Genomic DNA, 14154 nt, shown 5'->3' on the forward strand with positions numbered 1-14154 from the left:
ACTTTCCTTGGATAAACTGGTTTACCCAGTACTCAATGTACATACTTATGCCAGTAACTGACTACTGCTCTACTTGAATTAGAGAAGGAAATGGCCGTTTAGAGGATTTCCCCACTTATCATTAAGCTATCAGCACTATACCAACTGAGCAACCCGACTCGGTTCTCCGCTATTTGCCAGTATTTAGTATCTTTCCATTTGAAACATACTTAAAAGACCACATTATCAGATATAGAGTGCAATGCAACTGGCTGGAATGACTCTGTTTTCTGTGAAAGTAAGTGGAATATTGTATTTTATAAATCAACCTGCATGCCAGCTTGCCCACGTGTATGTCGTGCTTAGTTTCGTGTGTTGCAGCCTTCACCGATCCGTTCCAGTTCCGCCACGTGCCGCCAATTAGTTTTCGGTCGGCCTCTTTTCTTCATCATTCTGGTGTGTACTCAAGGGCTACAGCACTGCCCTGTGTTCCGTCTTTTCACCTACCATGCCCACTCCAATTTCATCTTCTTGTTCTCACATTTTCGGTGATCATTCATGCTTCTGCCGTTTCTAAAACGGTCATAAAACTTGTTTTGGAATATATTTAGTTTATCATTTTTGCCCATTGTTAGTTTCCATCTGTCACTTCCATACAGTAGAACTAAAACACAAGGCTATTGAACAGGCATGGTTTGGTCTTTCTGTCAATGTTGCGGGCCTATCAGATGCTTGATAACCATTCAAACTGTGTGCTCTCCAGTGATGTTATTTTCTTCACATGTGCTGTGCCTCCATCTTCCTTTAAACAGTTGCTCCCAGATATATGAAGCTTTCCACCTTTTCTTCTTCGTTGTGTCCAACCTTCATTATATTTTCATTTTTGCTGTTAGTTTTCATGACTTTGAATATATAAATGTTGATCTTTAGTCCAACTTCAGCTGTATGTTTATTCCAGTTTTGTTGTCTTGGGTAGTAGATATTTGATTGTTGATAATTACAGTGTGATATCGTCAGCAAAGTCAAACTACTCCAGAATAATTGTAAGGTTCCATCGGATTACAGTTCTCTCACATTCGACAGTTTTCTACATTATACAGTCGATTACATCAAGGAAGAGAAATCCTGATATGCCGTACCCCTGCTTCACTCCTTTTATAATTGGGAACCATTCTGTTGTTTCTTATTCTTCTACAACAGAGCACTAGGTCGTAAGGTCAAGCTTTCAACAATTGGTGTAATTTGTACTTAGGTGAGCGCTGTTGGACCATCATGTTTCCCTTGTCTAATTTTCTCATCTTTTTGCGAAGATATCAGGAACTAATAATTAAACATTAATAAACTTTCTATACATTATACTTTTAGGGTGGAACTATTTTCAGGTTGTTACGCCAAGATGAAGGTGTATAAAGGTATTTTCTTTCTTACAAAAGCACGTCTTTAATTTGTGCAAAATCACCTATTTCAATTACATTTTATGAACAGAAGATAGGCAAGTGATGCGCCAGCAAGTACTGTAAGTTAACTATTGTAAACAAAATTGCAATGATGGCACTGAATCGCTTACCTGAATTTTCATTTAGGTGACGCTGGCTGAATCTTAGGTAGGAAATGATAAGTTTTTACTACGTACTAAAAGCAAGATTTTTTAATCCCAGAAAAGGTCCATTTTGTCCACATGATAATGAAATTTTATGCAAATTCCATAACAAGTAAGTACCAACTACTTTGACCACCCAGTAAATTTGGTTGATGATCAATTTATGATCATACCTATCAAAAACAAAACCTTGAGCACTGTGTCTTCAGAGGAAACTATTTTATAAGTAATATAAGTTACCCATAGGTTGGTCCAATTTCGACTGAAGCTATTAGCCTTGCGGTTTCAGACGAGATTTTTAAGTATTCACTTTTAAGATTTATTTTAGCTCTGGGGGCTTACATATGCAGAAGACAGGATCGACTTGCAAAAACTAATAAAATAGGGGTTACCCAATGAGTATTCCCACCATGATTCATGAAAATCTGCCAAGCTATCAAGGTTAAGATTGTGTTTTTAGCAAACGTTTTACGACTGACGTCATAGCGAACGATAAACTACGTCGATTCCGTTGAGACACCCACCAATATAGCTCACATTTAGCACTTTGTGCTTAGGTGGCAGATACCCTTAAAACCATATTTAATAAAATGACCGAAAGTATTAATTATAGCAGGTAAAAATTGTATAAAAAGAAGTAACACGGTGGTGATTCCATCATGGTAGGAACAGATAGCTGCATTCTTTTTTAGGACGTACTTAATGTTTACTCCGATTCTGTTTAAGACGACAAGAATTGTGCACAATATCTTTTTCTGTAACTCCGTCGGTCACATTCATCTTTTTTCGAAAATACTTAATAAGAGGTTTATTCCCATTGTTTTTTAGTTTCCTTCTTTCATTTGGTCTGACTAATTTGGTGCATGGTGTGACTCATTTGGTGCATTCAGCACATGAATACTATAATGACATCCTTAATTAAATTAATAAATCATAACACATTGGAATAAGTCGACATAAAATAATCAAAGTATAAGACCACAAAATACGTGTCAAAGTAATTGTAACATTTTACAATCGTAGCAGACTTCAAGACTATGGAAGCGTATATGGTACACCCTGATGCTGGGATGATATCAACATTCTATGACGGCATGATATGAAAAAGTTGTCATGGCTTAAAAAGTCATTTTCACAAGAGCATGGCGCCAAAAATTATGTTGATTTGTCGACTTAGGATAAGATTTCAAGACAAAGAATCCGCATGTTGGCATAACAGCCTAAATCTCTGACGATATTTAATCCTTAAGCTATGGAAGTATGGAAGCGTATATGGTACACGCTACTGCTGTGATAATGTCAACATTCTATGAAGGCATGATATGAAAAAAGGTGTCCTGGCGTAAAAAAATAACTCATCGTGTCGACTAAAACTATGATGGCAAGTCATTTTCACAAGAGCATGACGCCAAAATTTATGTTGATTTGTCGACTTATATCATGTCGACCAAATATTTTTTCGGGCAAAGCCGGAAACATGAACGTCGAGACTTTAACTTACTGTCGTTTTGGCGAGTAAAATTTAGAGGTAAAAACCTACAAAACTATGACGACATACCATGTTATTTCACAGTAAGTCGGTATTTACTAATCCGGCATGACCATATTATGGGGTGTACCATATACGCTTCCGTAGTGTACCATATTCTATGACGGCGTGATAAATGGAAAATGGGCTTGGCCGGGGTCTGCTGAGTTTTCTTCCTGTTGTCTATATACTATAAAGGGGTATATTTTATATTTTTTAGCCATTAGATTAGCTTTATGGATAGAATTTCAATCGCCTGGGGTGAAATATTATAATTATATTGTTAACGTAAAGCAATCGTTGCATAATCACTTACCTATTGAAATTCCAATTAAATTTTCTGACTGAAAATGTATATATTGGATAAAAGGTAAAATAAAATGCAAATCAAACAGTTCTTGCTGTTTAAATGAGCTTACCTCTTTTATATGCTATTCTCTTAGAAAGTTACACAGTAAACTGAAGTAATCGATATATTTTAGTTGATACATTATTCGAAACCAATAGAAGTTTGGATTTCAGTTTATGTTCCTGAACGCATAATCAGTATCACCATCAATTCATCATAATCAACAACAATAACAGCATCAGCATCGTCATCATTATAAGTATAATCATTATAAACAACAAGAACATCATCGTGATTGAAGTCACAGTCACAAGTAACACCCTTATAATCATCATGATGCATTTTCAGCACTTTAGTCATCACTGTCTCGCCTTAAGCGTCATACCAGTTTGGATTTTACATTTTTATCAAAAGACCCATCACCATGTGGCATTTTTCAGCATCAAATCCTTATTTGTTTAATCCACGCACTGTATATACTTTGATGTACATATTTTCAAAGGTGCCGTTTCCTTCTACACAAACAATTGATAACATCATTATTTTAATTTTGCTTTTGAGGTGTAAGTATTGCAAACAATAGTTAATGTATGCACAATGTCGCTATATGGAATATGCAATAACATTGTAGATGTATTTTGTGGATTTTGACCCATTAAAACAGCTCAGAATCCACCAATCACGTTTAATCTTTAATCACTTATTTGCACTTCAGGTTGTGGTGACCCAACACCAGACCATGGAACAGTAAACACTACAGTAACAACGTATGGAACTGTTGTTAAAATATCCTGCAATCACGGTTATGTACTGAGCGGAGAGAACATCATCAAATGCAACGCTGACTCTGACTGGTCTGCATCAGCCACGTGTAACCCATATGGTAAGAAAGTACTCGGCATGATTCGGTCATGGTACACATTCTGATTGCTGACACTTTGTGCTTGTTTCTTTAGTTGGATTTGTTTTCCGTCTTCAACTGTACTTAAGTCATATCATGGCGGTAAGTTAACCAACTCACTCTATTCCTGGATTAGTTGGTTGTACGAGTACTAAGTGTACATACTTATGCCAGTAACTGACAACTGCTCTAGAGTATTGATATATTGATAGTGTTTAAGTGACTTGGCCACGTGCCCAACACCTGTGGGTCGATGTAGGCTACCCTGTCTTTCCAGTAATTTCCCTTGTTTACTGGAAAATGGGCTGGGCCGGGGTCTACTGCGTTTTCTTCCTGTTGTCTATATACTATATAGGGGTATATTTTACATTTTTAGCTGTTAGATTAGCTTTATGGATAGAATTTCAAACTCCTGGGGTGAAATATTATAATTATATTGTTAACGTAAAGCAATCGTTGCATAATCACTTACTTCTTGAAATTCCAATTAATTTTTCTTACTGAAAATGTATATATTGGATGAAAGGTAAACTAAAATGCAAATCAAATAGTTCTTGCTGTTTTAATGAGTTTACCTCTTTTATATGCAATTCTCTAAGAAAGTTACACAATAAGCTGAAGTAATCGATATATTTTAGTTGATATATTATTCGAAACCAATAGAAGTTTGGATTTCAGTTGATGTTCCTGAACGCATAATCAGTATCACCATCAATTCATCATTATTAACAACAATAACAGCATCAGCATCGTCATCATCATAAGTATAATCATTATAAACAACAAGAACATCATCGTGATTGAAGTCACAGCCACAAGTAACACCCTTATAATCATCATGATGCATTTTCAGCACTATAGTCATCACTGTCTCGCCTTAAGCGCCATACCAGTTTGGATTTTACATTTTTATCAAAAGATCCATCACCATGTGGCATTTTTCAGCATAATATCCTTATTTGTTTCATCCATGCACTGTATATATTTTGATGTACATATTTTCAAATGTGCCGTTTCCTTCTACACAAAAAATTGATAACATCATTTTTTAATTTTGCTTTTGAGGTTTAAGTATTGCAAACGATATTTAATTCATGCACAATGTCGCTATAGGGAATATGCGATAACATTGTAGATGTATTTTGTGGATTCTGACCCATTAAAACAGCTCAGAATCCACCAATCACGTTTAATCTTTAATCACTTATTTGCACTTCAGATTGTGGTGACCCAACACCAGACCATGGAACAGTAAACACTACAGTAACAACGTATGGAACTGTTGTTAAAATATCCTGCAATCACGGTTATGTACTGAGCGGAGAGAACATCATCAAATGCAACGCTGACTCTGGCTGGTCTGCATCAGCCACTTGTAACCTGTATGGTAAGGAAGTTCTGTGCATGATTCAGTTATGAAAAACATTCAGACAGCTAACACTTCGTGTCTGTAGCTTTAGTTGGAATTTTTCTCCGTCCTAAACAGTAGCTTAGCTAGTAATAGTTACTCCACGGCGGTGAGTATACCAACTCGCACTTTCTTTGGATTGACTGGTTTACCCAGTACTCAATGTACATACTTATGCCAGTAACTGACTACTGCTCTACTTGAATTAGAGAAGGAAAATGGCCGTTTAGAGGATTTCCCCACTTATCATTAAGCTATCAGCACTATACCACTTGAGCAACCCGACTCGGTTCCCCGCTATTTGCCAGTATTTAGTCTCTTTCCATTAGAAACATACTTAAAAGACCACAATATCAGATATAGAGTGCAATGCAACCGGCTGGAATGACTCTGTTTTCTGTGAAAGTAAGTGGAATATTGTATTTTATAAATCAACCTGCATGCCAGCTTGCCCACTTGTATGTCGTGCTTAGTTTCGTGTGTTGCAGCCTTCACCGATCCGTTCCAGTTCCGCCACGTGCCGCCAATTAGTTTTCAGTCGGCCTCTTTTCTTCATCTTTCTGGCGTCTACTCAAGGGCTACAGCACTGCCCTGTGTTCCGTCTTTTCACCTACCATGCCCACTCCAATTTTATCTTCTTCTTCTCACATTTTCGGTGATCATCCATGCTTCTGCCGTTCCTAAAACGGTCTTAAAACTTGTTTTGGAATATATTTAGTGTTTCAGTTTTGCCCATTGTTAGTTTCCATCTGTCACTTCCGTACAGTACAACTAAAAACACAAGGCTACTGAACAGGCATGGTTTGGTCTTTCTGCCAATGTCGCGGGCCTATCAGATGCGTGATAACCATTCAAACTGTGTGCTCTCCAGTGATGTTATTTCTTCACATGTGCTGTGCCTCCATCTTCCTTTAAACAGTTGCTCCCAGATTTATGAAGCTGTCCACCTTTTCTTCTTCTTTGTGTCCAACCTTCATTATATTTTCATTTATGCTGTTGGTTTTCATGACTTTGAATATATAAATGCTTTAGTCCAACTTCAGCTGTATGTTTATTCCAGTTGTGTTGTCTTGGGTTGTAGATATTTAATTGTTGATGATTACAGTGTGATATCGTCAGCAAAGTCAAACTACTCCAGAATAATTGTAAGGTTCCATCGGATTACAGTTCTCTCACATTCGACAGTTTTCTACATTATACAGTCGATTACATCAAGGAAGAGAAATCCTGATATGCCGTACCCCTGCTTCACTCCTTTCATAATTGGGAACCATTCTGTTGTTTCTTATTCTTCTACAACAGATCACTAGGTCGCAAGGTCAAGCTTTCAACAATTGGTGTACCTTGTACTTAGGTGAGCGCTGTTGGACCATCATGTTTCCCTTGTCTAATTTTCTTATCTTTTTGCGAAGATATCAGGATCTAATAATTAAACATTATTAAACTTTCTATACATTATACTTTTAGGGTGGAACTATTTTCAGGTTGTTACGCCAAGATGAAGGTGTATAAAGGTATTTTCTTTCTTAAAAAAGCCCGTCTTTAATTTGTGCAAAATCACTGTGAGTTTTAAGCCTATTTCAATTACATTTTATGAACAGAAGATAGGCAATTGATGCGCCAGCAAGAACTGTTAGTTTAGTACTGTAAACAAAATTGCATTGATGGCACTGAATCGCTTACCTGAATTTTCATTTAGGTGACACTAGCCGAATCGTCGGTAGGAAATGATAAGTGTTTACTATGTACAAAAAACAAGCTTCATTAATCCCTGAACAGGTCCATTTTGTCCACATGATAATGAAATTTCATGCAAATTCCCTAAAAAGTAAGTACCAACTATTTTGACCACCCAGTAAATTTGGTTGATGATCACTATATGATGATACCTATCAAAAACAAAACATTGAGCAATGTGTCTTCAGAGGAAAATATTATTAAAGTTTTCATTAATAATACATTTAAGTAAGTCAAGTTACCCATAGGATGGGCCAAATTCGACCGAAGCTATTAGCCTTACGGTTTGAGACAAGAATTTAAAGTATTCACTTTTAAGATCAAGTTTAGCTCAGGTGGCAGATACACTTAAAACCATATTTAATAAAATGTCCGAACACATTAATTATAGCAAGTAAAAATTGTATGAAAAGAAGAAACACGAAGGTGATTCCTTCATGGTAGGCACAGTTAGCTGCATTATTTTTGATGTCGTACTTTATGTTCTGTTTAAGACGACAAGAATTGTGCACAACATCTTTTTCTGTAACTCCATCGGTCACAATCATCATTTTTCGAAAATGCTTAATAAGAGGTTTATTCCCATTGTTTTTTAGTTTCCTTCTTTCATTTGGTCTGACTCATTTGGTGCATTCATCACATGAATACTATTATGACATCCTAAATTAAATTAATAAATCATAACACATTGGAATGAGTCGACATAAAATAATCAAAGTATAAGACCACAAAATACGTGTCAAAGTAATTGTAACATTTTACAATCGTAGCAGACTTCAAGACTATGGAAGCGTATATGGTACACCCTGATGCTGGGATAATGTCAACATTCTATGACGGCATGATATGAAAAAGTTGTCATGGCTTAAAAAGTCATTTTCACAAGAGCATGACGCCAAAACTTATGTTGATTTGTGGATTTGGATAAGATTTCAAGACAAAAGAATCCGCATGTTGGCATAACAGCCTAAATCTCTGACGATATTTAATCCTTAAGCTATGAAAGTATGGAAGCGTATATGGTAAACCCTGATGCTGTGATAATGTCAACATTCTATGATGGCATGATATGAAAAAAGGTGTCATGGCGTTAAAAAATTACTCATCGTGTCGACTAAAACTATGATGGTAAGTCATTTTCACAAGAGCATGACGCCAAAAATTATGTTGATTTATCGACTTAGATCATGTCGACCAAATAATTTTTCGGGCAAAGCCGGAAACATTTATGTCGAGACTTTAAGTTAATGTCGTTTTGGCTAGTAAAATTAAGAGGTAAAAACCTACAAAACTATGACGACATACCATGTTATTTCACAGTAAGTCGGTATAAACTAATCCGGCATGACCATATTATTGGGGTGTACCATATACGCTTCCGTAGTGTACAATATTCTATGACGGCATGATATATGGAAAATGGGCTGGGCCGGGGTCTGCTGCGTTTTTTTTCCTGTTGTCTATATACTATATAGGGGTATATTTAAATTTTTTCGCAATTAGATTAGCTTTATGGATAGAATTTCAAACTCCTGGGGTGAAATATTATAGTTATATTGTTAACGTAAAGCAATCGTTTCATAATCACTTACTTATTGAAATTCCAATTAAATTTTCTGACTAAAAATGTATATATTGGATGAAAGGTAAAATAAAATGCAAATCAAACAGTTCTTGCTGTTTTAATGAGTTTACCTCTTTTTTATGCGATTCTCTAAAAAAGTTACACAATAAACTAAAGTGATCGATATATTTTAGTTGATATATTATTCGAAACAAATAGAAGTTTGGATTTCAGTTGATGTTCCTGAACGCATAATCAGTATGACCATCAATTCATCATTATCAACAACAATAACAGCATCAGCCTCGTCATCATCATAAGTATAATCATTATAAACAACAAGAACATCATCGTGATTGAAGTCACAGCCACAAGTAACACCCTTATAATCATCATGATGCATTTTCAGCACTATAGTCATCACTGTTTCGCCTTAAGCGTCATACCAGTTTGGATTTTACATTTTTATCAAAAGACCCATCACCATGTGGCATTTTTCAGCATCAAATCCTTATTTGTTTAATCCATGCACTGTATATACTTTGATGTACATATTTTCAAAGGTGCCGTTTCCTTCCACACACAAAATTGATAACATCATTATTTTATTTTTGCTTTTGAGGTTTAAGTATTGTAAACAATAGTTAATTCATGCACAGTGTCACTATAGGGAATGTGCAATAACATTGTAGATGTATTTTGTGGATTCTGACCCATTAAAACAGCTCAGAATCCACCAATCACGTTTAATCTTTAATCACTTATTTGCACTTCAGATTGTGGTGACCCAACACCAGACCATGTAACAGTAAACACTACAATACAACGTATGGAACTGTTGTTAAAATATCCTGCAATCACGGTTATGTACTGAGCGGAGAGAACATCATCAAATGCAACGCTGACTCTGACTGGTCTGCATCAGCCACTTGTAACCCATACGGTAAGAAAGTACTCGGCATGATTCGGTCATGGTACACATTCTGATTGCTGACATTTTGTGCTTGTTTGTTTAGTTGGATTTGTTTTCCGTCTTCATCTGTACTTAAGTCATATCATGGCGGTAAGTTAACCAACTCACTCTATTCCTGGATTAGTTGGTTGTACCAGTACTAAGTGTACATACTTATGCCAGTAACTGACAACTGCTCTAGAGTATTGATATATTGATAGTGTTTTAGTGACTTGGCCACGTGCCCAACACCTGTGGGTCGATGTAGGGTACCCTGTCTTTTCAGTAATTTCCCTTGTTTACTGGAAAATGGGCTGGGCCGGGGTCTGCTGCGTTTTCTTCCTGTTGTCTATATACTATATAGGGGTATATTATATATTTTTTAGCCATAAGATTAGCTTTATGGATAATATTTCAAACTCCTGGGGTGAAATATTATAATTATATTGTTAACGTAAAGCAATCGTTGCATAATCACTTACTTATTGATATTCCAATTAAATTTTCTGACTGAAAATGTATATATTGGATGAAAGGTAAAATAAAATGCAAATCAAACAGTTCTTGCTGTTTGAATGAGTTTACCTCTTTTATATGCGATTCTCTAAGAAATTACACAATAAACTGAAGTAATCGATATATTTTAGTTGATATATTATTCGAAACCAATAGAAGTTTGGATTTCAGTTGATGTTCCTGAACGCATAATCAGTATGACCATCAATTCATCATTATCAACAACAATAACAGCATCAGCCTCGTCATCATCATAAGTATAATCATTATTAACAACAAGAACATCATCGTGATTGAAGTCACAGCCACAAGTAACACCCTTATAATCATCATGATGCATTTTCAGCACTATAGTCATCACTGTCTCGCCTTAAGCGTCATACCAGTTTGGATTTTACATTTTTATCAAAAGACCCATCACCATGTGGCATTTTTCAGCATCAAATCCTTATTTTTTTAATCCATGCACTGTATATACTTTAATGTACATATTTTCAAAGGTGCCGTTTCCTTCCACAAACAAAATTGATAACATCATTATTTTAAATTTGCTTTTGAGGTTTAAGTATTGCAAACAATAGTTAATTCATGCACAATGTCGCTATAGGGAATATGCAATAACATTGTAGATGTATTTTGTTGATTCTGACCCATTAAAACAGCACAGAATCCACCAATCACGTTTAATCTTTAATCACTTATTTGCACTTCAGATTGTGGTGACCCAACACCAAGCCATGGAACAGTAAACACTACAGTAACAACGTATGGAACTGTTGTTAAAATATCCTGCAATCACGGTTATGTACTGAGCGGAGAGAACATCATCAAATGCAACGCTGACTCTGACTGGTCAGCATCAGCCACTTGTAACCTGTATGGTAAGAAAGTACTCGGCATGATTCGGTCATGGTACATATTCTGATTGCTGACACTTTGTGCTTGTTTCTTTAGTTGGATTTGTTTTCCGTCTTCAACAGTACTTAAGTCATATCATGGCGGTAAGTTAGCCAACTCACTCTATTCCTGGATTAGTTGGTTGTACCAGTACTAAGTGTACATACTAATGCCAGTAACTGACAACTGCTCTACAGTATTGATATATTGATAGTGTTAAAGTGACTTGGCCTCGTTCCCAACACCTGTGGGTCGATGAAGGGTACCCTGTCTTTCCAGTAATTTCCCTTGTTTAGTGAAAAAAGGGCTGGGCCGGGGACTTCTGCGTTTCCTTCCTGTTGTCTATATACTATATAGGGGTATATTATAAATTTTTTAGCCATAAGATAAGCTTTATGGATTGAATTTCAAACTCCTGGGGTGAAATATTATAATTATATTGTTAACGTAAAGCAATCGTTGCAAAATCACTTACTTACTGAAATTACAATTACATTTTCTGACTGAAAAAGTATATATTGGATGAAAGGTAAAATAAAATGCAAATCAAACAGTTCTTGCTGTTTGAATGAATTTACCTCTTTTATATGCGATTCTTAAAGAAAGTTACACAATACACTGAAGTAATCGATATATTTTAGTTGATATATTATTCGAAACAAATAGAAGTTTGGATTTCAGTTGATGTTCCTGAACGCATAATCAGTATCACCCTCAATTCATCATTATCAACAACAATAACAGCATCAACATCGTCATCATCATAAGTATAATAATTATAAACAACAAGAACGCTGACTCTGGCTGGTCTGCATCAGCCACTTGTAACCTGTATGGTAAGGAAGTTCTGTGCATGATTTAGTTATGAAAAACATTCAGACAGCTAACACTTCGTGTCTGTTGCTTTAGTTGGAATTTTTCTCCGTGCTAAACAGTAGTTTAGCTAGTAATAGTTACTCCACGGCGGTGAGTTTACCAACTCGCACTTTCCTTGGATTGACTGGTTTACCCAGTACTCAATGTACATACTTATGCCAGTAACTGACTACTGCTCTACTTGAATTAGAGAAGGAAAACATATATGACCATATTTTTGGGGTGTACCATATACGCTTCCGTAGTGTACCATATTTTATGACGGCATGATATGAAAAAGGTGTCATGGCGTTAAAAATAACTCATCTTGTCGACTACAACTATGATGGAAAGTCATTTTCACAAGAACATGACGCCAAATATTATGTTGATTTGTCGACTAAGATCATGTCGACTAAAAAAAATTTCGGGAAAAGCCGAAAACATTTACGTCGAGACTTTAACTAAATGTCGTTATGGCGAGTAAAATTAAGAGTGAAAACATACAAAGCTATGACGACATGCCATGTTATTGCACAGTAAGTCGATAGAAACAAATCCGGCATGACCATATTATTGGGGTGTACCATATACGCTTCCATACAAGACCCTGTACTGTTCGCGAACAATTAACTCGATGACGTAATGAACACATCTTCATCAATAGTGAGAAGAAATATCGATTTTAAGTGACAGAATTTAATCGAAACGGGTCTTTGTAAAAACTGTGAATTTAAAACGATGTAGAGTAGCCTAGGCTTTATTCGTGGCTAATACGCGATTTGCGGAACCCTTTAATTAACAGCGTTTTTTTAAACTGAATTTTAAGGCTACTGTATACTTTATTCAGACTCTAGTTCCAATTTTGTCTGTATGAATTAGATAGAACTTTTGTCACCGGTTAATTTACTTCAACATTTTGAACACTAGCAATGTATTGACTTTCATTAGTAGTTGGAAAAATATGGACATTATGTTTCATCGTACTATGTGGTGTTTGTGTGAATTCATCTTTGTAAATACAAACATGTTTTTCATGACTTTGGGTGCAGAATCAACGGGGTTTCCCGGGTTTTACACACGGGCTGGGTAGAATGTAAACACACCGTTAAGAACTTTATTTTTGCAAATATCTCGAGTTATTAAAATACATTTGAAAAAATCTTTAGGGCATAAACGACAGTTTTCTTGCAGTTTGTGCCTATATCTTAAGGTATAAGAATAAATTCCTGAATACGTCCGAAATCGTTGACAAGATTTAACGTTGCGTGAAGCATAACCGTGTTCAATGATTACAGAAGATATCTTTTTATTAACAATAAAACAGGCTTATTAAATTCAGTAATTCCGATGTATTTCTAATTGCCATCAGAAGGAAAAAAATCTTCGCCAGGCAATACGTTTTTTAAATTATTTTTTTTACATGTACACGGCTTGAAAGTATTCAATGTATTTTTGTGCTCTTCAGACGACTGTGCTCATGATATTACCAGCCTATTAGGCAAGTATGTCAACTCTTCTTAATAAAATACAGGCAAGTATGTCAACTCTTCTCAATAAAATACATTACCAGCCTATTAGGCAAGTAAGTAAACTCTTCTCAATAAAATATATTACCAGCCTATTAGGCAAGTATGTCAACTCTTCTCAATAAAATATATTACCAGCCTATTAAGCAAGTATGTCAACTCTTCTTAATAAAAGACATTACCAGCCTATTAGGCAAGTATGTCAACTCTTCTCATTAAAATACATTACCAGCCTATTAGGCAAGTATATCAACTCTTCTCAATAAAATATATTACCAGCCTATTAGGCAAGTATGTCAACTCTTCTCAATAAAATATATTACCAGCCTATTAGGCAAT

General features: G+C 35.7%; 1 protein-coding gene across 1 annotated transcript in view; it reads left to right on the forward strand.

Moving 5' to 3' along the window:
* Nucleotides 1-14154, forward strand: part of LOC127854695 (sushi, von Willebrand factor type A, EGF and pentraxin domain-containing protein 1-like) — a 141626-nt gene that overhangs the window by 82551 nt on the left and 44921 nt on the right. The window contains exons 14-15 of the mRNA XM_052389753.1: nucleotides 4172-4339; nucleotides 5577-5744. Coding sequence (XP_052245713.1) covers nucleotides 4172-4339; nucleotides 5577-5744 — 336 coding nt within the window. The remainder of the gene's footprint in view (nucleotides 1-4171; nucleotides 4340-5576; nucleotides 5745-14154) is intronic.

Source organism: Dreissena polymorpha, chromosome 13 (assembly GCF_020536995.1).
Source record: "Dreissena polymorpha isolate Duluth1 chromosome 13, UMN_Dpol_1.0, whole genome shotgun sequence".
NCBI classification, from domain to species: Eukaryota; Metazoa; Mollusca; class Bivalvia; order Myida; family Dreissenidae; genus Dreissena; species Dreissena polymorpha.